The sequence below is a fragment of the Elephantulus edwardii genome, unplaced genomic scaffold (assembly GCF_000299155.1).
Source record: "Elephantulus edwardii isolate Elephantulus edwardi_28Jun2011 unplaced genomic scaffold, EleEdw1.0 scaffold00014, whole genome shotgun sequence".
NCBI classification, from domain to species: domain Eukaryota; kingdom Metazoa; phylum Chordata; class Mammalia; order Macroscelidea; family Macroscelididae; genus Elephantulus; species Elephantulus edwardii.
The window spans coordinates 11,405,031-11,429,853 of NW_006399764.1; the positions used below are offsets into that span (position 1 = coordinate 11,405,031).

The 24,823-nt window shown below is 40.4% G+C and overlaps 1 protein-coding gene across 1 annotated transcript in view; it reads right to left on the reverse strand.

The window, feature by feature from the left end:
- FOCAD (focadhesin) overlaps window positions 1-24,823 on the reverse strand; it is a 282,657-nt gene that overhangs the window by 240,108 nt on the left and 17,726 nt on the right. Inside the window, exons 4-5 of the mRNA XM_006881273.1 lie at window positions 18,176-18,280; window positions 569-670 (exon numbers count right to left, since the gene is read on the reverse strand). Coding sequence (XP_006881335.1) covers window positions 569-670; window positions 18,176-18,280 — 207 coding nt within the window. The remainder of the gene's footprint in view (window positions 1-568; window positions 671-18,175; window positions 18,281-24,823) is intronic.

The following is a 24,823-nucleotide window of genomic DNA, read 5'->3' on the forward strand; positions in this document are numbered from 1 at the left end:
ACTCAGCTTCACCCTCCCAGTGATCTCCTGGTTCTGCAGCACTCTGAAGAAGTCCTTCCCAGCACTCTGGTTCAACGCAACACAGAACGTGATTTCCTGACTCAAACCCACGGATGTTGAGCCAAGGAAAGGGAGATCCTTGGCAACTTCAATCTTCTCTCATTATGTTAAGTGTCAACCTGCATCATTACATAACAGCTAAATTATATCATTATAAAACTGCCAAATCATATCATTACAGAACTGACAAATTACATTCTAGATGCAATGACCAAGTAATAGGAAACCATGGCCCTGTCCAATAGTCACCTACATAATCTTAAGATACATCACAGCCAGCATTAGTCTTGCCTCATCTCTTTTGAAAAGCGTGACATTTGCTATTGCTAGATTTATGTCACTAATAAAAATTTTTTTAAAAAGCAGGTGATACTTTTTTGTTAGTGCCATATATGCAAACTATCAGGTAATGAGATAGCATGTGAGGAAAGGGTACAACAAAGGAGCTGAAAGCAATGCTCAATTTAACAAGTCCCCACCTGCACTCACAGATTTTCTTTGACATTACCTTTCAGGGCACTGCTGGAAAAAAGCTGTCAGTTGCTGCAGAAGGACTGGCCAACAGTCAGGCCTGTGTTCAAGCACAGTGATCAAAGGCTGAGGATGAGTTCTGAAAAACACCAAAGGAAAAAGAAAAAATCCCCATGGAAGCTAAATCCCATTCTCAGTATCCAAATCCAGTGGCAGAAGAGCTGACACCAGCCAGACAATATTTTTACTCAAGATTTTTGCCCAATAAGACAATCAATTTCGGTATTTGTTATAGAGATGGTTCTACTGATAGGACATTTTCCCCTTATCTCTTTTGCACAAGTCAGAATGTGTCACAGGGTCTCAGAGAATCAAGTGTGAGGAATCGGCTCTGCCATTTAATAGATGAACTTGGACTGTTCCCAAACCCAGGAGCTCTTCCACATCATCTCCCTGATTCTTCATTCCTGAACATAGCAGGCCACCTCCTGCTGCTGCTGCTCTCGTTCTGAGCCCTCTCTCTGGAGGGTCTCATTTCTTGTAACTCTGCCCCAGCTTGAAAGCCCTGTCCCGCCTTTCTGGCCCTTCTACCTCCTTCTTCTCAGTGTATCCTTTTGTGTTTCTCCAGCGTATTTAAGATAACAGCTAGTTACCCCAAGGTGGTTCAACTCATAGCAACCCTATAGGACTGAGCAGATCTCTCATAGGATTTTGTTGTCTGTAATCTTTATGGATACAGAATCACACATCTTCCTCCAAAAGAGCAGCTGGTGAGTTTCTACTACCATCTCTCACATGGCGGCTGAGCACTTAACCATCCTTCTACTAGGATTCCCCATACTTCAAACACCAAAGACCAAGCCCACTGTCATCAAGTGGAGTCCTACTTGAGAAAAACAGCCACTGAATGATCTTAGCCAGTTTTTCTTCTCACCAACACCACACTGAAATGGAAGCATCAGGTAGGAAAACGCATCCACTAATGCCGCTCTAGCAAATGGAGGCTTTTATGACTATTCAAGAGGAAAGGGCAAAACGCTGCCTCATAGCTCTTATGCAACCATAAAGCAATGAAGTATTTTCTAGTATCTTTTATTCATATAAGTAACTTCCTATGCCCAACCACCTCTTACTCCAAAAAGTTGCTAAAGATCTAATGTCTCTTTAAAATATGCCATTTTGCCCAAAATAAACCAGGTTGATAGAAATTCAAAGCAGTAATTTTAGAGGAGGATTCGAAAAGATGCACATATAACAAAATATCTATTACAAATTCACTTCTGTCAGTTGAATTAAGAGAACAATCCTTGCTTTGTTGCAAGAAACTGAAGACCTACCAGTAGACTCTATTTAGTATCTTAAAATTAATACCAAAGATTATGTAGGACTTAAGAAACTAGAGTTTATCTAGACTAAGAATTTATTTAGCCATGTAGATAATTTCTTTTTCCAGATAATTGATTATGTTGAGTCCAGACAGCAATATTCGGGAATATCACACAACATTGCAGGGAACTTCAAAACTGAAAGCCACGGAGGGAAAGAGGACCAAGTGAGCCCACTGAATCTTCCCACTCATCATCATTTCATATCTCACTCTCTTAACTGAGCACCACTAACCAAAAATTCATTGTTATTGCCAAAACATTGTTTTACTACTTTTTGTACACTAAACTGAATCAGAAAGCTGGACAACGACTAGGGATGATAGAAAGAGAATCGATGCCCTTGAGCTGTGGTGCTGGAGAAGAGTGTTGAATATACCATGGACTGCTAGGAGAACAAACAGGTTCATCCTAAAGAGGGTGAGACCAGACTGCTCCTTGGAGGCAAGGATTCTAAAGCTTCGACTGACATACTTTGGGCATGTTGTAAGGTAGGACCAGACCTTGGAGAGGGATGTTATGCTTGGGAGGGTGGAGGGACAGAGCAAGAGAGAAAGCTCCTCAATGAGATGGACTGATTCAGTGACTGGGTAATGGGGGTAGGTGTATCAGAGATCATGAGATTGGCACAGGACAGAGCAGGGTTTAGGGTCGCTATGAGTCACAGGCGACTGAACAGCACCTAACAACAACAAAGTGAAGTTGCAATCTCTGTCTTACAAATAAACTGGTATGTGAACACATTTATAAAATAAAATATAAATGCTGATGCTCAAGTAATGAACAGGTGAGTTTTTTAATTCAGTGAACGCTGTGCCCGTCATGAGCGATAGTTTCTCAATCTTGGTACTACCGGCATTTCGAGCCAGGTAATCCTTTGTGAGAGCTTGCCCTGGACACTACTGCACGTTGAATTGCATCACTGGCTTCTACTCATAGATCCCACTAGCACTGTCCTAATAACAGTGACCATATTTGTAGACGTTAGCAAATCTTCCCAAAGGAGCAAAACCTCCCCTCGTTGAGAACCTCTGCTCTAGGTTAACGACAAACACTGTGAGAGGCACAATATTGATTAAGATATTGTACCTCAAAGAAACCAAACCCGTCATCAGACAATTCCAGCTTACATTACACAGTGTTTCCAAGGCTGTGTTTCCACACAAGCAGATTGCCTCATCTCTGTCCCATGGAGCACCTGGTGAGTTTGAACCATTAACCTTTTACCATATTGCATCACCAGGGCTCCTCGAACATTGTCATGGTTGTCATGTGCTGTTGAGTCAGAAATAACACAGAGCTGCCCCTCCAGTGAGTTCCCAGAGGCTGTAAACTGCACAGGAAGAGAGAGCCCACTTTTCTGCCTTGGAGCAGCTGGGGGATTTGAACCCTATGCCCTTGGGTCGGCAGCGCAACTCCTTAACACTAGGCCACCAGAGTTCTTGGATATTGTACCAGCCCCAGACTACTTAAAACCGCTGTAATTCTATCTTTACTACTCCTTACACAAAACCAACAGCTATCAGTCAGACTCAAGATGTCAACTTTCTCATTGACATAGTCATTAAATAGACTCCCATTAAACACTGGAAGCATTAAAGTAACACTGCTGGCAGAAATCAGAAGATTTAAAATGGAAAACAAATGTAAAATTATTCCTTTGCAAAATATAGAATGCAGTTCCAAAATAAACAGCATTAAATAATATACATGCTAATTTGAAGATGAGACAAAATAGAATTATTATCTTATTTAAAATATTATAATTAGCACATTTAAAATGCCATAAGGCTAAGTATAGTTCATTCTTGGTATATTCAGAGATTGATCATTACATTTATGGATTATTCAAGATTTTTCTTTTCTCTCTTCTCTCTCTGCTTGTTAGTCCTTCCACTTCTTTCAAGTACATCTTACTGAGAAACGTCGACATAAAGGGTAGCACCCATTTAAACAAGCCCATTTTCAATATCACTCTTCATTAAAAGCACAATTGTTTGCTTTAAATTGTAGTAAAAATGAACACCAAAATAAAACCTGGATTATGCCATGAAATTTCATTTCAGTTCCTGTGTGTCTCTTACCCCTACACTCTGGCAGACCTGCTTTGCACTTTCTGAAAAGTAAGCTGACTAGAACCTTTTCTTAAAGATGACAGCTGGTTAGCCAAACAGAGATGATAAATCACTTAATAGTAAGTGACCCTTAATCTAGGGGTTTAGAGCAAAGAAACACAAGTGTGGCATCATATCATTAAGATCATTATATGCATAGAAGCCTCTACATAGACAGCATCATTGAAGTTAGTCATTATTATGTTGCCAGGTCTCTATCTCAGAACAACTAAAAGTGGAGAAGGGAGGTCAACAGGAGAAATGTGGGAGGAAGCAACGAATTAAAAAGCAAAAGTCTCAAATTTATCTTTTGGGCCTGCAAAAAATTGTGTATAAACAAATGTGTGTGATCTTGGGCATGAGCATTAAACCTCTTAGCTAGTTTCTTCATCTGTAAAATGAGGGAATCTGACTAACTACCTTCCAGAGCTAAAGTGATACAGCCCAAGTCATCCAGGGAAGCACCAGCCTTCATGTTGTTTACAACTATGGATAAACCAGCCTCTGTAAAAGACAGCCGTAAAGAAAGAGGACTCTCGACTATTACTAATTCTATGCTAAGTGTAAATGGCTCTAAGGCCAGAGCCTAATAAAATCGAAGAGGCCTCCTATTTATATCTCAAAGAGAAAACTAGTTGTCATTGTTGTTGTTGTTATTATTATTATTATTATTATTACAATACTGTGTCTAGAAATACCCCACAAAAAAAATACAATAAAATGTGTAAACCAGAACTTCCTAACTCCCCAGATGTCTAATAGTGGTTGCATTCTCCATCAAAGAGAATAACATTGTTTCTAAAGATCAAAATCAATACAAACCAAGCAACCAGGTCACCCTTCATTGGCCTCTAGCACCACTAATCTCTTCTTTACTGTTAGGGTGGGGGTGGGTTTTTTCTGCCAGAGACAACCCAATTTGTTCCGTTCTCATTTCATGACTTGTAATGTTTTAATTGCTATTTTAAGTAAAACATTTAACATAGTTATCTGGCAAACAGAAGCATCAACAAATGAGTACTATTATAATTACCATATTGGTAGGTTTGTATCTTTAACTGTAACCTAAAATGGCTTGAAAAGTGGTTCTATGTCTCCTTACTCTTTTTATGCTTCCCTTTCAGTGATGAATGAGCATCTACGATAAATGTAATTCACATACACATATACCATCTCCCGCTCTTTCACTCTGGAAAACCACTGCTTAAATTATTAGACTCGTGAAAAAAAGACTCATCATAGACTCTTGTAGTCACAGCTTCAAATGTAAACTGTTCAGACCACCCAAAATTTAAAAAAAAAAACAAACCCACAGTAGAAGCACACAGAATTGATACCTAATAACTCCAGCATTCTCCACTCCTGAATAACATTGTCAAGAACAGAGCATGTAAGCAGAATGGAGTGTGAGGAGGGATGAATGATAAATTCATGGTTCCACAAGACTAGCACACAGGCAGTGATAAAATGAGGTAAGTAACTGGATTCACCTTTCCAAGTGTAAATACATCAATCTTAATAGAAATGAGGGGGTAAAAAAATTAGTCTTGTGGTAGGCAAATCAGAAAGCAAAAGTTATTTGTAACCTTTGGGTCACCTCAACCTTTTTCTGCTCCATCTCTGGAGAAAGGAAAGCTATGATTGGATTTACATCATAAATTCAGCGACAGACACAGATTGCCTTTTCTGTGTGAGGAAACAATGCCTGCAGTCACCATGCATTTTCATGTATGCAGCTGTGACCCTGGCGCTTTCAGAAGCATAGCATAGCACTTACTACATCAAATATGCATTTTAAAAGCATTTCTCTACCTGCTCTGAATTTTGATTTGAAAGTGCTGGTTAGAAGCCAAAAAGGGACTCAAAAGAGAGAGAGAAAGAAAGAAAACAGCTCTGCAAGTTTTAAGTCTACATTTTCATCGTAAAAATTACATTGATTGTACAATGAATATACTTATCAAAAACATGAGAAAGAAAAATTAAACAATCATTGTGATTTGTCATTGGTCCTATAAAGTGTTAAGACAAATGAATATTATCCTTTCCACATAAGCTCCCAGAAGAAGAAGAATCACTTGAAAGTTATTTTAATTTTGACATTTTTACTGGTTACATTCTGCTTTGTATAAAGACAGACAAATTCTTTCTTTGATAAGGCAGACACGGTGAACCTGAGCTTTCTTTGAAAACATACTTTATATTGCAAAGATTCTGCCTTCACAACTTAGCCTTTCCCAAGATCGCTATTTTAAGAGCCAATGTTTTAATGCAAAGCTGTCTGCCAATGGTACAGGCTGAACTATTTAAAGGACAAGGTAATGGCTGGAGGGATCCAAAATCTTTTATGAAAGTACATGCCAAATTACAGAAAATCTGAAGATAAGAGGGCTAATAAGGCAAAAATGACAGCATTCTCATAATCTTAAACACATCTATCAGTACATTTGTATGTCATTTTTTAAAAATTAAATTCTAGGCTTAGGAGACTTAAAAAGCCATTCCTGTGACTACTGATCACTGGAAGATTGCACAGTACGTGCGACTAGACTTTCAGCCATGACTATAAATCCCAGGTGTGAGTTTCGGGTGATCAGAAAACCATGAGCTCTGAGCAATGGCTTTCTTAGGTGGGAGGGAGAAAAGAAGAAATGAAAACAGAAGCAAAACAGGCAGTTTGACAGAAAGACTCAAACACCGGAGAGACAGATGGTCCTTAGAAAGAATTGCTGTCTATGTTTCCCCAATTACTGCTTTAGCTTCTTCCTTATTCTTGTTTCTGTTGGACTTTTCCAGGGGTAGCTCTGACACTGCTAAGTTCTGCTTTGACCTGATTTTTCAACAAATATTTCCACTTCTCCACTGAAGCATAAACCAAACCCAGTGTCATCCACCTCATGGTGACTCCCACAGGTTCCTAAGCTGTCAGTCTTGACAGAAGACCATTGCTCATCTTTCCTTCACAAAGCAGCTGATGGGCTCAAACCACTGACCTTTCAGGTAGAAGCTCAACAAGTTACGCATTCTACCACCAGAGCTCCTTACATACATCTACACTCTCTGAAATATGCAAAATTATGAGGACATATCGGCATAAACACTTTCGGGGGAAGGGGAAGCCCAAAGTTCTTTGAGATTCTTAAAGAGAGTCCTAAACCAAAAAAGGAGCAGAGATGCCAGTTAATTCTAACTAAGCCTATCTAAGGTAAGTGGTACAAGTCAGCTATGCTAAAGTCTCTCTTTCAAAAAATAAATCACAAGAAGAGTGTCATTTCACAAAGACAGAAAAAATGTTCTGCTCTGAAATAGTGAGTGGTCTTTTGAGCATTGAAGGCTTTGTAACTTCAGCAAAATTAAATATATTCATATGTTCTACTATTTCCAATCCTGGCGGCTTGACTGAATAAGACAAATGATAACAATGTCATGCATACTCTGTGGTTAATAAAACTAGTCACTGGCAGTTCAAAGGATTCATTTAGATAATATACTTAACTAAGAGTCTTGAACATTCTATGGACTGCCAAGAAACCAAATAGGTCTGTCTTAGAGAGGGTGAAACCAAGTTTCTCCTTGGAGGCTAGGATTTTGAAGCTCCATCTCCCATACTTTGGGCATGTGACCAGGACAGACCAGTTCTTGGAGAAGGACATCATGCTTGGGAGGGTGGAGGGTCAGTGAAGCAGAAGAAGATCCCAGATGAGATGGATTGATACAGTAACTGGGGCCATGGCGGTTAGTGTCAGAATTAGTGAGACTGGCTCAGGACAGGAGAGGGCTCAGAGCTGCTGTACACAGGGTCACAATGGTCACAGGTGACTCAACAGCACATAACAACAACAACATTATTCAAATAATCAGCCCTCCTCACCAAAAAACAAAATGTCCACTATGATATCAAACCATAATATCATTGCTAAGAGCTGTTCTTTCATGATAAAGTTGTCTAAGAAGCCTCAATACTTTTATTAAATTTCATTTTAAAAGAATAAATGTAATGAGTATATGTAAATTAAACAATACCTAAACAATTATTCTCACTGATTATATAATAAGAAACTGTTGTTGTTGCATATGTACCGTGAATCAGAACTGATTCAGCTGTCCCTCAAGGCAGTTTTCAGAGGCAATAAATCGCACGGGAGGAGACTGCCCATCCTCCTTGGCAGAGCTGCTGGTGGGTGTAGAGACAGCAGTGCAACTCCTTCCCACTAAACCAGCACAGCTCCCTTACCACTGGGCCCCCAGAGATCTTTAGCAACCTACCAATAACCCAGTTCACTTTAAGACTAACGGAAGGCCTTTTCTGTTTCTGGGAAGATCCGTCGGCTCTTTAAGATGTGTCATCCCTAATAAACTTCTCTTTTCTCTTGCCTTTAAAAAAAAATGCTAAACATAAAAAGCAAAAAAAAAGCACTAAAAGCATTAGTCATGATAAGCACATGGAAATAATCCAAAACAGAATGATAAATGTAGTATATTCATTATGAGTGTATTTATTATTGTGAAGTACTGTTTCATTCTAATGTAGATATGCAGGCACAGACCCTACCATAATAAAGACCGCTATGAGGAGCTTTGAAACGCACCACTGTGGGGTAAGCCTTGAAAACCTGGAGAGTTAAAGAAGTCACCCACGAAAAGGCCACAGCCTGCATGTTTCCAGTTGTATCAAATGCCCAGGAGGGACAAATCCACAGGGACAGAAAGCAGACTAGTGGTGGTCACGGTGGAGGCCAAGAGGCTGACGGGATGAGAATGACCTGGAACCGATGTGCTGATGACTGCACGACTCTGCAGCCAAAGCAATGCCAATGAGGTGTGTCCTCTCCGGTGCTGCACCCTTTCGGAGGGGCAGTTTCATGGTGTGCAACTATACCTCAATTTTTAAAAGGTATTGAAATATATCTAAATATTAATTTAGTGACATTATTTCAAGTCTAACTTTTTTCTATTCTTTAAAAACTCATGTACATCACATTATAGACAGGCCCAAGAAAAGCAAACAAAAAGCAATGTAAAGAACCAAACGCACCACTTTCAAGTCGGTTTTGACACACGGCAGCCCCCAGGGCAGAAGTCCCACTGATGTGCTGAGGTCTCTGCGGGATCAGCTTGACTTCTCCTGCTGAGCGGCTCGTGATTCCGAACTGCCAACCTTCCAGTTAGCAGACCAATGCTTAAAACTCAACACACCACCAGGACACCTTGAGGTATAACCACACGGCCAATATAATAATCACAGTAACTTGGATTTACCTTACAAATAAATTTAGATCAAATTAGATACTATTTACTCCCTTCCAAACTTTGGTTGATGACTTAATTGTGCACGTTTAAAGATGCGGACATCTTTTAGAATTGTGTTTCTCTACTGTCAAAGTGAAATACACTGATATTATTTCTACTTCATCTTCTTGTCTAGAGAATTCCAAATCTAGCTGCACATCAGAATCCCTACAGACTATTTTCTACTATATTGAGTCGAAGTACCTACCCTGGGTCCCCCTCAAGTTTTCTAAATCAGAATCTCCAGGAGTAACACCACAGAATCTGCAGAGTATGTAAATTTCCAGGAACTTCTGCCATATCCACCTCTAAAATACATCCTTATTTCCATCACCACTTTCAAAACTATCATTTTATAGTTGCCTTCTTTCTAATCTCTTCCTCAGAAAGCAGCCTGAGTAATTTAACAAAGCACAAGTCCAAACCAAATCTTCAACTCTATCATATTTCTTAAATAAAAAGAAAATATATCTCATATTTATTCATCCCACGATCTCTACTGGTACTATTATGCGCAAGACCACCATCATCTCTCACCAGTTCTCCTGCAATAGCCTTCTCCCTCAGCTCCCCACTTCCTTTCTTGTCCCCCCCAGTCCACTTACAGTTCAGCAATCAAATAATCTTTTTCAAGTCATAATTTAATCATGCCATTCTTCTGCATAAACTCTTCAGTGCAGTTCTTCCTTATGGTAGAAGCAGACTAATAAATGTAAAAGGAGTGGTGGGTTGGAAAAACCACCATTTGCAATCACCATAGTGAGCTTACTAAGATGCAGGACATTTACATGATTCCAAGTGTCTTCCCCAAGGATTACTTACTAGTTAAAAGGAGAATTATAACTGTAATGGACAGGAACCAGACATCTTGATTTCATTATTAAAATTGAAAGCACTGAGGATTAAGTGAACATAGATATGATATCCTAAGAAAGATACAGTATGTCAAGTAATATTTCAGGTAGGCATACATACGCTGCGCTTAAGAAAAAATCTAGGCCAATCCAAACTGAGGGACATTTCAGAAAACTAGCCTTTAAAATGTCCTTGTTTTGAAAGAAAAAACCAAAGAAGAAATCCAGATTAAAAAAAAAAAAAAATAAGGCAACTAAATAAAAGCAACATGGGGTTTTAATTAAACTACAATTTGTAGTTAAAAAGGGGGTTTAAAATGGTGTAAAATGGCATCACTGATACAATTAGCAAACTACAATATGGAGTTAGAATAAATTTTTAGGTAAGTGTTACTCACTGCCCACAAGTCAGTCCTGACCCCTGGTGACCCTTCACCATGTTATGTGTTTTTATGGGAAGACTGTCTTATTCTTCTCCTATGGATTAGCTGGTGAGTTTTGAACCACTGACTTTTCAGTTATCTGCCCAATTATGTGCCAGGGCCCCTGCACCAGAGTAAGCGTCCTCCGTTTGATAACTGCACTCTGGCTATAGAAGAGAACATTCTTGATCTTAGGAAATACAGGCTATCTATCCCATGAACAGAATCTACTCTCAAATCGTTTAAAACAACAGGAAAAAGGCAGAGAAAATGAAAAAGCATATGTGACAAAGTGAAAAATGTTAACCCATTTGATCTGAATAAATGATATACAGGAGGCTTTTCTATTACTCTTGTTGGGGGTTTTCTGTAACTTTTAAGTTTCAAGATACTACATTAAAGAGGAAAGTCTCTAGTGGTTACCAATTATGCTTTAACTAAAAACCGAAGGCTTCTGCATGGCTTTGAGGGGTTTAGCAGCCCCCTTTCTCCTGAGTGACTATGTGGAGCACTCTCTCTCTTGGGCCTTGTGCACCAGCTAATGTTGTGTATCATCGAGTCAGAACCAACCCATAGATGACCCGGTGGGTTTTCAGAGGCAATGAATCACACAGGAGGAGACTGACCATCTTTGAATGGCATGTCTTTGGGATTGCAGTGTAGCTTCTTGCCACTAGGCCATCAGAGCTCCCTGCCAACTAACCCGTGTTGTTGTTGTTGATTGCCATCAAGTCGAACATGACTCATGGTGACCCTATGAACAGAAGACCTGACGCTTTTCTATAACTACCGTCATTTCGCAAAGTTCATAGTTTCCAGAGGCATGCTGTTTAGGAAGCAGATGCCACTCCTGCTTCTACAACGTATTAATTTGTCTAACCTGCCAACCTCTTTCTTACAACAGAGTATAGGCACACGCTGTATATGTTTTTGCATTAAGTCTGAAAAGGTCTTCATGTGTTCATCATATGGCTGGCTCAATCTCATTCTTCAAAAGCAACCACAGAGAAAATGCAGAAACTGTCAGGCTAAGAAAAAGCCAGTTCTCAAAATAAAGGCTGGAGCTACTTTCGATAGCCACAACCACAAATGGTCCCAGAGCTCTTATTTTGGGATTTATTTGGACTTTCTCCTGTTTTTCTTTGTTTGATGGCCCCGGCAAAATGAATTCATTTCCTTAAGAAGTAAGTGAAAGAATGAATTTTATATATACAATCCTTGAAATGCTTGAGGACACACATCTTAGTTTCTTAAACTAACTTGCTATTCAAATAAACTACAGAACATGTACCCAAATAGATGAATAAATACACACATAAGCGTCCACAGCCTTAATCTACACGGGATATAACTAACAATCCAGTACCATTGGGCTAATCACACACGTCTGAGCACACCATCTGCCAACAACATTGACTATTCTTTTCTTCCAGAAAGTACAGCTTGATGTTGGGCAGACCAAACCCTCCCCCAAATAAAATTCTTCACATTTGATATTTGTGCACGTCAGCCACTGTCTGGCACATCAGAATGATACACGAATTCTGGAACAAGCAGTTACTGTTCATGAATTCACAGCTATTTCCTCACTTTAGCTGAGGGAAGAGAGATTTTTAAAAAGACTGCCATAATATGAATATGCAGAGAAAAATTAAAACCAAAAGCACACGCTAAAACTCTTGGGGGAGGACTGGCACACTGCAAGGCAAATGAGGAAAGGAGCCTCTAATGTATTACAAATCATAAAAAATTTAGTTATTCTTACTTGCAACTAAAATTCTAGCCAAACACTGGCTCTCTGCTTCACCTCCTTTCCTCCACAGTCACTATCAGAGAGTTCAGTTTAATGTAAGTGCTTTAAACGGAAATCAAGGTTCAAGCTAATCACCAAAAAATGCGGACTAAGCAAAGTGAGGAAGTGAGGGGGCTTACACTAAAGAATATATTCGTGGTGGCCAAAAAAAAAGTATAATTAAGATGCAAATTGTTGCTAATTAGAAAAGGTTGGTCACGTTTTTGAAAGTAGCTAAGTACTTCAAACAGAAGTCACAACTGTAGCTCATGGGTTGCATGTTAAACGTTGGTGTTAGGTGTCATCGACTTCACTACAACTCACACACAGCTGGTGTATGAGCCACAGGTCAAAGTCTCACCCCACCCCGCACGGTCCTCACTATCTCCACCACGTTCTAATCCACAGCTTCAGTAAGTACCGATCCATTCCTACGGAGCGTCTTCCTCTCTTTCAAAGACCCACTATTTCTCCCACAGGTCTTCCAAGGATGAGTGCTTCCTGACAACCGGCCCAAATTACGTGAGACAAAGTGTCACCATCCTGGCCTCGAAGGGGCCCCCTGTCTGCAATTTCTACAAGACAGACCCGTTTGTTCTTTTGGCTGCCCATGAAATAGTCTAGACTCTTCTCCAACATCACAGGGCCCTTGATCTCATTCCGTCTTCTTTGTTCACTGTACAACTTTCACATTACTATGAAGCAAATGAAAACGTCATGGTTTGGTCAAGTGCATCTCACTGTTTGAACTGATATCCTTACTCTCCAGCGCTTTACATGGGTCCCTGACAGCAGATTTGCCCAAGCAGCACATCTTTTTTTTTGGGGGGGGGGGGTCGGGGGGTGGAATGCTGCTTTCATATGTGTTGAGCAGGCAAAATGAAATCCTTGAGAATTTCAAACTTTTCTCCTTCATGATTTTGCTTACTGACCCAACGCTGAGGGCTTCCGTTTTCTTGATAAATGAGATGTAATTCATATTGAAGCCTGCAGCCTTTGATTTTCATTATCAAATGCTTTACGTAGTCTTCTCTTTTACTGGGCACATGAAGCAAACTGCATAATGCAGACTGCTGAGCCTTCCAGTCCAATCCCGAGGCCACATTTCTCTACATATAGTCCAGCTTCTCAAGTATCTGTTCAGCAAATATACTGAATAGGTACAGAGAAAGAGCATAATTCTGACACATAATTCCCTGATTTTAAAGTATGCTTTGTTGCTTTGCTCTATCCAAATGAATGCTTCCTGTATACAGGTTTCTTGTGACACAATTAAGTATTCTGGACTTGCCATTCTTCTCAACAATATCCGTAATTCATTATGATCTTCACAGTCAACAAAATACAAGAAACATTTTTCTGTTATTCTCTGCTTTCAGTCAAGATCCATCTGACTTCAGTAATCATATCCCTAGGTCCACAGCCTCTTTTGAATATAGCATGAATTTCTGGAAGCCATTTTTTAATAACCTTCAGCAAGACTTTACTTGTACGCAAAATTAATTATACTGCTGGATAAATCCACCCTCTGCTGGATCAACTTCTTTGGAACAGAAACAAATAAGGATCTCTTTTAGTCAGTCAACCTGGTAACTGTTTTCCAAATTTCTTGGGAAAGACTAGTGAGCTAGTGAGCACATCTAGGGCCCCATCTATTTTCCAAAACACCTCAAGTGGTATTCCATCACTTCCTGGGACCTTGTATTTTACCAATGCAGCTTGAATATCTTCCTTCGGTACCTAAGTCTTGAAAACATGTTACTTCCTGAAATGGTTCACGGTGGACCAAATCTTTTCAGTACAGTGTATCTGTGCACTCCATCTTCTTTTGATATTCCCTGTATCTCTTCTTTTGATATTCCCTGTATCGTTCACTATTTTTCCCACAGAAAATTCTTCAGTATTCCAACTCTAAGCTTGAAGTTGTTCTTCAGTACTTTCAGCTTAAGAAACCTACTTTTGCAGAGTTAAGATTTTTTTGCTCATTCTGGACTTTTTTTCAGCGTTTTAATTAGTTGCTAATATATAAGAGTGAGGAGACTGCAAACAGAAATTTAATTTCTGTTGAAAGCTCCAAAGGTCTGGCGACAATGAACTCCCACTGCCGCATCACAAGTGGCCTGCAGTTTTTCAGTTCTACAGATAAGTTAGAAATCACCATGGAAACATCAAAAAAAAATCTACCAATCCCTAAAGCTGACCAGTATTCTCAGTAGAACCCGGAACCTGAACATTTCAAAGTTCTCAGACAGTTCTAAAGTTCATTGGGAGCTTAGACTGAAGGCCTGGCGTTTTACACCTCACAAATGCTTTTCTGTGTGTTTTTTTTTAAATTGGTGTTCATATAATTATTCATGTAGTTTGTGTTTCATTCATGGGGGGTGTGCATGTGTGTGTGTATGTGCATGTGTGTGTGCACGTTTGTTTCACACTTTCTTTCATTAACGTTGTTTTTGTTGATTGCCATCGAGTCAAGGACGACTCATAGTGACCCCATGAACCAAAGACCTGAACCCTGTTCTACAACTATCATCGCTTCTCTAAGTTCACAGTTTCCAGAGGCATGTTGTTTAGGAAGTATATTTCATATATTCATTCTCACACACTGTGTCTTATAAAACTAAGCCCCACTGGACTACGCCTACCATTACCCCATTTTTTCAGGTCCCCACCAGATCATTCACATTTTCTTGACCCCTTCCTCCATTCACCAAGTTATACGACCCTGTGATAAGTTACAAATGCTTTTCAATTAATCACAGTAGCCAAATATTTAGAATTGTTCTATCCCATTATCTCCATTTTAAAGGCACGGATAACCAAAATTTCATTTAAATATCCTCAGCTTAGGAAACAAGTTCTAGCAGTATAGAGGTTAAATAATGGGTTGCTTACCCTCAAAAATGGGGGCCTTGAACTAACCCACGCTGCTCCACAGGGGAAAAACCTAGCAATCTGCTTTCTTAACGATTACAGTCGAGGAAGTTCTATAGGGCAATTCTACTCTCTCACAGGTGCTCCATAGCAAAGCTGACTCACAAGCTAATAGCAACTGTCTTTAGGAAGCAGTGGTGAGAGGCTCACAGGTAAAATTCTCCCTTCGGTAAGGAAGACTCATGTTTGATTCCTGAGACGCCGGAACACCTCACACAACCGCCACTGCTTATGCGTCAGTGGAGGTCTACAAACTGCTGTAATCCTGAAGGGTTTCAGCAGAACTTCCAGATTAAGACAGAAAAGGAGAAAAAGCTTGACCATCTACTTCTCTTTTTTTTCTTTTCCCTGGCCATCAACTTCTGAGAATCAGTCTGTGAAAACCCTACAGATCACAACCATCCAATTCGCCAACAATTACGGGGCTGCCAGAGGTCCAGGCAGCACAGTGTTCTGTCACCATGAGTTGCAGGAAGGACAAATGGGACAGTAACTAACAGTATTCTGACTAGTTAGGGAGGAGGAACTGGCTAACTAGCACAAACTTGATTAGCTACACACAGTCTGATACAATGTTCCTTACAACATGGTCACAGACCTCCTGCTTCCAAAGCCTTTGTTAAAAAATGTGGATGTTCAAGTCTTGTTAGAAACGAGTATTAGAGACTCGGAGGATGAGTTCTGTTTGTAGTCAACACTGAAAATAACACGTATCATTTGATTTGCTAAGAGTCTCTTGTGCCTCTAGTTGGTGGTCACTCACAAACTGATCATGAAGAACACTAACACGGGTTGAGGCCAAAGGAGTCAGAGAATTGTTTCACTGCTCTGAATGACGAAGTCAGGATTACATTCTCTCTCATGTATCCATCCAGCTTGGTCTCTCTGGACGGAATTTCCTTGAAGACTGGTCGCTGGCCCTGCCTTTGGCCTATCTGTCCATGGTTGATATGGAAAGATGAACTTGGTGTCTTGATGCCTAGGACACACTGTCATCTTCCCTTCCAAGTAGGAAAAAAGAGGAAGCAAGTTATGGTGTACATCCCTAAAGGTACCACCTAGTCTATGCCAAAGGCATCCTTCTAGTGCAGTTGTGGTACCTGCAAAAAGATATCCTACTTTAGATAAGAAACATAGCACAAATTAATTATATTCCTATCGATGAGCATATGGATAAGCATGCCGATGCTGAGTCTCATATCAAATCTACCAAATAAACAAGAATCTCTGGTGATGGGGCTTGAGAAGCTATACTGTTAATAAGCTCCCCAGGTGGTTCTCACACACTGAAGCGTGAGAACCCTGAGCTCTAGTTTCAGTAAACACAGATATAAATTATAATTATTATAATTATTATTATTATTATTATTATTTTGTGTGTGTACCATCAAATCAGATCTAACTGGTACAGGAGGAGTGTTCCTCCTTCTCCAGCAGAGCACCTGGTGGATTAAAAAAGCACACCTCTGGGATTACAGTGCAGCTTCTTGCCACTAGGCCACCAGAGCTCACCACAAATAAAATTTTTTGAAAAAATATACTTCTACAAAGCTCCATCTGAAAATCCACAGAAATCAAGGGAATCCATCCAGGTTCTTGCATCTCCCTCTCTCTTCCTAGACTAGCAGGGCTTATGCAATTCAAAGCAGATCCATTGAAAAAGGCAATATATTCTATGTCACTATGATCCAATTTAATCAGCTATTATTTACAAGATGAAATAATACTTTAACACCAAGCATATACTAGGAGAGTCCCTAATACCATGAAAGTACAGATTAGCTTCCTGCCCAGAAAGCTTACAATCATTCGTCTAACTATTTCCATTTTAAACTAATCCTACAGTATAAACAGAGAATGCCGTTCAGTGGAATTCTAAGCTTCTCATCTGTTTTATGCTTTCATACACAGCTCATCAGTTGCCTCTCTGAGGCTGGATGACACTGTTAACCAATACGGGGGAAAGAAGGCTCTAAAACAGCATGCCAATTTTATGCTTGACTCAGGTAATCACAGCTCTCTTGAGGGGAATCTGCTCTTGAGGCTCACCTCTCCTGTGTTTCTGCCATCCGCCAGGCCCCCTGGAGTAAGTCAAGGCTCTTCCACACTCAATTACACTCTACTGATTTATAGCACCAAACAGCCATTCACATAAGGGCTCTCCATAAACATTACCGGATTATGCCAACTCAGGTTGATTGATTCTGGACCTCTTAATGTGTCACCTATCTAAGGACACACTACATACCCAATTGATTTCAACTCCTCAAACTAATCTCTTGATCCACGCCTGGCACCTATTGTCTTTTGAAAACAAGGCTGCAGTAATAAGGGCCAACAGCAGAAGGAAATGGATTAGAGGAAGGGAAGGAGGTGAAGGTCTGACACTCATACACAATGAGGAGAATCAGCAGGAAAATAAAAGCATCCCCAGCTCTTCTGCACACAAGAAAATCTCCTTTTACCGTCATCGCTGGCTCAATCCTTACTCATGGCAACTGCACGTACGTCAGGGAAGAAGTGTGTTTCACAGGTTGATTTTTTTATAAGTAAATCATCAGACCTTTCTTATGTATGAATCATAGAAATCAGTGTTTCTTAAACTTTACCACACCTATGAATCACTTGGAGAATCATTCTAAAATGTGAACTGATTCGGGCATGCTGAGGTGGGTTCTGCCATGTGTATTCCTATTCCAAACAAGCTTGCAGGGACAGCTGAGTGCTTCCCGTCACAGCGTGGGGAGGGAACCGCAGCACCAGCGACAGGCAGAACTTCAAACCCAGCCAGGAAAGACCATCAAGACCCTCCCGTGATTAGTGTGTCAGTCAGCCAAAGACGTCAGAAAAGGCTTACCTAATAGTGTACAGATCCTGAACCCTCTTCTCCCCACCTTGTCCTTCTTTTACAGCTTGCATCTGTAATAATTTCACAATGGTTTTTATCAAACCATGGGTATTCCTGTAAAGAAACATAACAAGATGTTAACGACAAATGTGAAAATACTGAATATTCTAATCTGTTGTTTAATCCTGCCATCTTCAAATAAGTGACATGTGTTATCCACATTTGAACAGCAGCAGCCACCTCTGACCCGCTCACTCCATAGCACAGGTAGGAAGAAATCTACAAGTGATGATATTCCCCCCCCTTCATTCAAGAAATTTCAGGAGAAACAGAGTTGAAAAATCAAGGTATCATTCATGTCCTTAAAAACTCTTGGCAAATAATAATCAGGAAAAAAAATTGGTCCACATAACTGCAAGAAAGGGATTCAGTCGCCAATACTCAACCATCAAGTCTTTAATTTATAAATATTAGCAGGACAATGCTTAACCTACTAGTCTACCAAATCTCCTTATTTAAGACTCAACAGGCTAGAAAATATTACATTTCTTCTTGGGCTCGGACAAGATCTAAACACGCTTACGAATCAGCTGGGGCATTAGGTGAGGTGCGACTCGTACAAGTTTCTCGGGTTTTCCAGCAAGAGACAGGCCCCCGTGCAATTCACAGTCTCTGAAAACCTGCTGGTGGGTCAGCTACAAGTCAGTTAAGGCATGATGGTAATGAATGTGAAAGGTTTTCTGTCTGACCACACGGTAGACCTACACTCTCCGATCCAGCAGCCAACAGCCAGCCACCTATGCCTACTGAGCACGAGCAATGCGGCTAGTCCAAACTGAGATTCGCAAAGCATGAAATTGAAACCGGAATTAAAAGAAGGAGCCCTGGTGGCATAGTACATAATGTGTTGGGCTGCTAACAGGTTGGCAGTTCCAATCCACTAGGTGCTCATTCAGAGAAAGTCCCCTCCTGTCTTCACAGCCTTGGAAATCTGACGGAGGGCACCACAAGTCAGCAGTGAAGTGCATTTGGGATTTAAAAGATGTAAGGAACCAAAAATAAGGAAGAAACTCTGGCGGCTTAGTGGTAAGGACCTGCACTGCCAATGCATAGTTAGGCAGTTCCAATCCACCAGCTGCTCCATAGAAGAAAGAAGGGCTCACTGGAGGGTCAGCCATGGATCAGTTCTGACTCAAAGGTACACAACAACCACAACAACAAAGGACACCAAAAAAAACCCATAACTTACCATGTATAATTTTTATACTGATTACACATTGAATTATATTTTTTTTATATAACAGGATAAATAAAACATTAAAATTGGCATTCCTTAGTTCTCCTTTTCATGTGGCTACTAGAACATTTAGAGTGCCGTATGTGGTTCACATTTGTGGCTGGCGTTACACATCTACTGAATGACACAGGGGTAGCCGTGCATGTGGTTTAGATCCTGCCTGGATTCCTCGCTAAGTGTTGAGGTTTCTCATGTGGCTAACACACCGGCCACAGTCCTTACAAAAGCATGTGTCTTCTTTCTCCTCCATATCCTATCATGACCGTGCAATCTGCAGTCATGGGTGAATCTGGTGACAGACATCACATGTGCAGACAGCTGCTGAAAAGCCCCGGTCCTGCAGGAAGTCCTTCCCAGTGTTCTCCTGTATAAGCTCTCTGATGCATGTCAAGCTCTTCTCACATACTTACATGAGCAGTGTTTCAAAGACATGGTACTTTACCTCGACCAACCAACGAGACTACCAGTTAATTTCACAATGACTCAATAATGTACTTTTTTTTAAAAAAAGTAGAATAAACAGTTGCTCTCTTAAAAAAACATATGATCCTCACTTCTACGTATGTATCTTAAAAGAAGCTCTGGTGGCAGGATATACAGCATGTTGTGCTCTCAACCAGAAGGCTGACGGTTTGATTCTACCAGTTGCTCCATGAGAAAAAGATAGGCAATCTCTTACCATTAAGATCTGTAAACCAGAAACCCAATCAAAGGTTGCTGAGGTTGCTGAGTCAAAACTGACCAGTTAATAGCTCAGGTACATACACTATAAAAATAAGAGATGCATGCAAACAAACATATATATACATCCAAATGCACTGTAGTGTCATTCACAGTTACAAAAGTATGGAAACAATCGAAATTTCCATTAACAGATGAGTAAGTGCAGATAAATACATGAACTAGGATATTATGCAATGATAAAAGAATTATAATAAATCTGTAAAATATCTCCTATCAAAGATGAATGTGGAGAATGTAATGAGAAGTGAAATAATCCAATCACAGAAGGGCAAATATTATATGAAAGGAGTTCTGGTGGTCCAGTTGTAAGAAGCTGCACTGCAATCCCAAAGGCACACGGTTCAAATCCACCAGCTGCTCTGCAGGAGAAGGATGGGCAATCTCCACCCATGCGATTAACTGCCTCAGAAAACCTGCTGGAGAGTCTGCTATGGGTCAGTTCTGACTCAAAAGTACACAACAACAACTACAACTATTACAGAAGTCAAGAATAGTTTACACAGAGAAAAGTAGGGAGAGGAAGGTGAAAGCAACTGACTAAGTAGTATATATTCAAAAGTTACAGTGGAAGGAAATGCAAACAACATGAGATGAAACACAACATGACCAAGGCAAAGGACAATAGCAGTGCACACAAATGACAACCAGGCCTTTTCTCCTTAACTCCTTTCAAGAAGTGTCTGTCCCTTCGGGGTTCCCTCATTACTATTTACCCTCAAAAAAGAAAAAAGAATTAAGGACAACCATGGTAAATGCTGGGGACTTCTGGTGGCTCGGTGGGTAAGGAGTGGTGCTGGTGACCCACGGCCGGTGTTGACTCTATTAGCTATTCCACAGCAGACAGATGGGCAAGCTCTGCCCACGCAGTTTGCAGCCTTAGAAAATCCACTGCAGGGCTATTATTTGGTTCTGACAGAGCACAATATGGTAAATGATGCAGCGTATACTATTCTGCAGCAATAATAATAACAAAAATTTGTAAGCATATGTATAAGCATAATGAAAGAGGGAGAGAAATCCCAGAAGACCATGATCACACACATAAACAGTTGTCACTGTTGTCAGGTGTCAAGAAGTCAGTTCCACGCCCTATGCACAACAGACCACTTACACAGCCTGGTCCTATACGGCTCTCACAATCACCGCCGTTCGAGCCACTGCTGCAGTTACTGGGCCAGTTCACCCCAGGGCAGGTCTTGCCTGTTCCATGAGTGGCGGGTCTATAACAGCTACATGTATATTCATACACATGAGAGCACACGAGTAGCACAGTCACAGAAACTACTTAGACACTGAGGCAGCTACTGGACTGAACCAGTGCCTAAGGGTGGGGAAGAGCTCAATCAGTTGCCAGTTACATTTCATAAAAATAATTATCTATTTCCTAGTATAACAGGCAGTCTCTGAGCTGCGAGTGGCCATCTAAGACTCAACTACTGGCATCTCCCCAATATTTTTGGTTAAACTGGTTGTTTGCGTTAAAGTTTTAAGAACCTAATGGTTCACAGAATCACTCTACCCACATTTGAAATTCTCCATGAAAAGTTTTTAAAACTTTATTAAAATCTAGGGGAGCTCTGGTGGCCTAGTGGCAAGAAGCTGCACTGCAATCCCAGAGGTATGCAGTTCAAATCCACCAGATGGTCTTCTGGAAAAGGAGGGACAATCTCCTCCTGTACCACTCAGATCCGATTTGATGGTATACACACAAAAATAATAAAATAAAAATTAAAACTTTGTTAAAATCATACCAATAATTCTTGTTTATTTCCATTCATTTAGGCACATAGTCCTCCTTCTCACCCAACTCCTTTTGTAATATGTGTCCTGTCCCAGGTTATTAAGTAAAATACTTACAATTTCTAACTGCCCATTTCTTTCCTGTTGTCCTTCCTTTCACCCATTCCAGTTCACTGCTCATCATCTACCCATTCTTTTCCCACTCTTCCCTCTCACTCCATAATCGATCATATTATTACAACAGAGAGTCTATGCAGTAAACTTCTGGGCTGAAATTATTTCACTCAGCGTAGTGTCTCCCACACTCAGCCATTTTCCTGTTTGTGTGTGCTCATACTACAACACAGTCTTTGAAATAATATTATGTTAACAATTTAAAAAAAACACATTAACACTGAAAAGACATTTCTACATTAATTTAGGAGAAACAATAGTTGAAATAAACTGAAAAAATTAATTTTTTTCCCCTGGATTTTGTTATTATTTGTATCTCTACATATATACACTCACAAGTAAGATTGATTATATTTTGTTGTTTCTATTTCATTTACATGAAAAAGGTGAATAAATTTTTTAAAAAATGGGAAAATGTAGAAAAAGTAAATTAAAGAATTCGCCAGTGTGCTAAGGGGCAATGATGTCGGTCTAGAGACTGAGTTGTGCCTGATCCAGACCACGGTCTTCACAATTGCTTGCTATGCATCAGAGAACTGGACAATGATTACGGATGACAGAAGAACGATCAAAACCTTTGAGGTGTGGTGCTGGAGAATACTGAACATACTACAGACTGCCAAGATAATTAACAGATCTGTCCTGTAAAGAGTGAAACCAACATGCTCCTTGGAGGCTAGGATTTTGAAGAGCACATACTTTGGGCACGGAGCCAGGAGGTACTTTGGGCACGGAGCCAGGAGGAACCAGTTCTTGGAGAAGGATATCATATTTGGAAGGGTGGAGGGCCTGCTCAGGAGAGGAAGATCCCAGATGAGATGATGTGACACGGTAACTCAGGTAACAGGAGTAGGTGTGTTGGCAACAGTGAGACAGCTTTAGGATGGGGCAGGGTTCAGAGCTACTGTGCATAGGGTCACAGCGAGTGGTAGGGGACTGGATGGCACATAACATCCCTAATTTAAAGAAGACGACGTTACAGTAACTTTCTCAACATTATACCAAAAAAATCAAACCCACTGTTCTTGAGTCTATTTCAACCCACAGAAATCTGTCTATCTGGTTTCCTGGTAGATTCAAACCACAGCCCTTATGGTTCACACTGCACTATGCCACCCGATACATTAATATTGTTGTTTGATGCCATTGAGTTAACTCTTGACTCATAATGATCAACAATAGATCTGAACCCTGCCCGATCCTATGCTGTCCTCATCATCTCGGCTACACTTGCTCCTTAAATCAAGCAGGTATTGCTGCTGTTGTTCGGGGTCATTGAGTCTCTTTGAATTACAGAGACTGTAGGAACCACAGACTGGAACCCTGCCCTGTGCCACGCCAGCCTCACCATCTCCACGATGGTCAATCAGTGTTGCAGTCACTGTGTCACCCCACGGTACTGAGAGCCTTCCTCTCTTCTGCTGCCCTCTACTTTTCTGAGCATGATGTCTTTTTTCAAGGACTCCTCCAGACAACATGCCCAAAGTATTTGATGGGAAGATAAAGCACACACAGTAGTCTTATTTTCTATTCCATTTTATCATTCTCATCATTATTTCCCCTGAAATTGGATCTTCATCATAACAAAGGTCACCGGTGGAGTGCTACCTATGAATTCTTTTAGAGCACCGTATTAAAATGTCTTTGTATTATACCTCGGAGTTCATAAGGATCTTCACTGCTATCTCGGGAAATAAGCTCTAAATGGAATAACAGCCCTGATAAATAATTTATGTTGTCACATAGAATTCACATCAACATCTGTCCAAAAAGGAGATCTGTCAATATATATATGGAAACGCCCCTCAGATACACTAAACAAGCTCATTCAAATGCTGCCAATGATCCTATTCAACTTAACAGGTACAGGAGCCAGAGACAAGTAACACAGCAACTAAGTACTGCTGTCACCTATTACACATAAACAAAAAACCCAGCTACAATTAAGTAAATCCCAACAAGTGGTGACTCCACACGCATGCTGCACAGTGGCTGCGCTCCATGGGGCTTCCCAGGCTATGGTCATCCAGCTGCAGACTGCCAGACCTTTCTTCCAAGGCTCCTCTGGGAGAAGTGAAACCAGTGAATCTTTGGTTGGTTTGTTTATTTTTTTAAAAAATATGGACCTTGCTATTGTGAACAAAGCTGCAATGAACATGGGTGTGCATATATCTGCTTGGATGTCAGCTATGGTCTCTTCAGGGTATAAAAAAGGAGAAGTGAAACCAGTGTAATTATAGAAAAAAAAAATAAAAAAATAAAAAATATGGACCACTTCATGAATATGAATGGTATCCTTGTGCAAGGGTCATGCTAATCTTCTCTGTATTGTTCCAGTTTTAGCATATGTGCTGCTGAAGAGAGCACCAGTGAGTGTTTGGGGTAAGTAGTTGAGTACTTAACCATTTATGCCACACAGACACTCTTAGAATAAACATCTATATTAATATATGTGGGTGGTGGTGGTAGTGGTGGTGAGTACCTTCAAACTGGAAGTAATTCATAGCTGACCCTCCAGCAGGTTTTCAGGGACAATAAAACATACAAAAGGAGAATGCACATCTTTTTCCCCACAGAGAAGCAGGTGGATTCAAACCATGTGCCTTCAAGTTGACAGCACAATTCCTTACCATTAAGTCACCAGAGCTTCTTTATATATATAATTCATACATATATATACACACACACACTAGAGAGAGAGA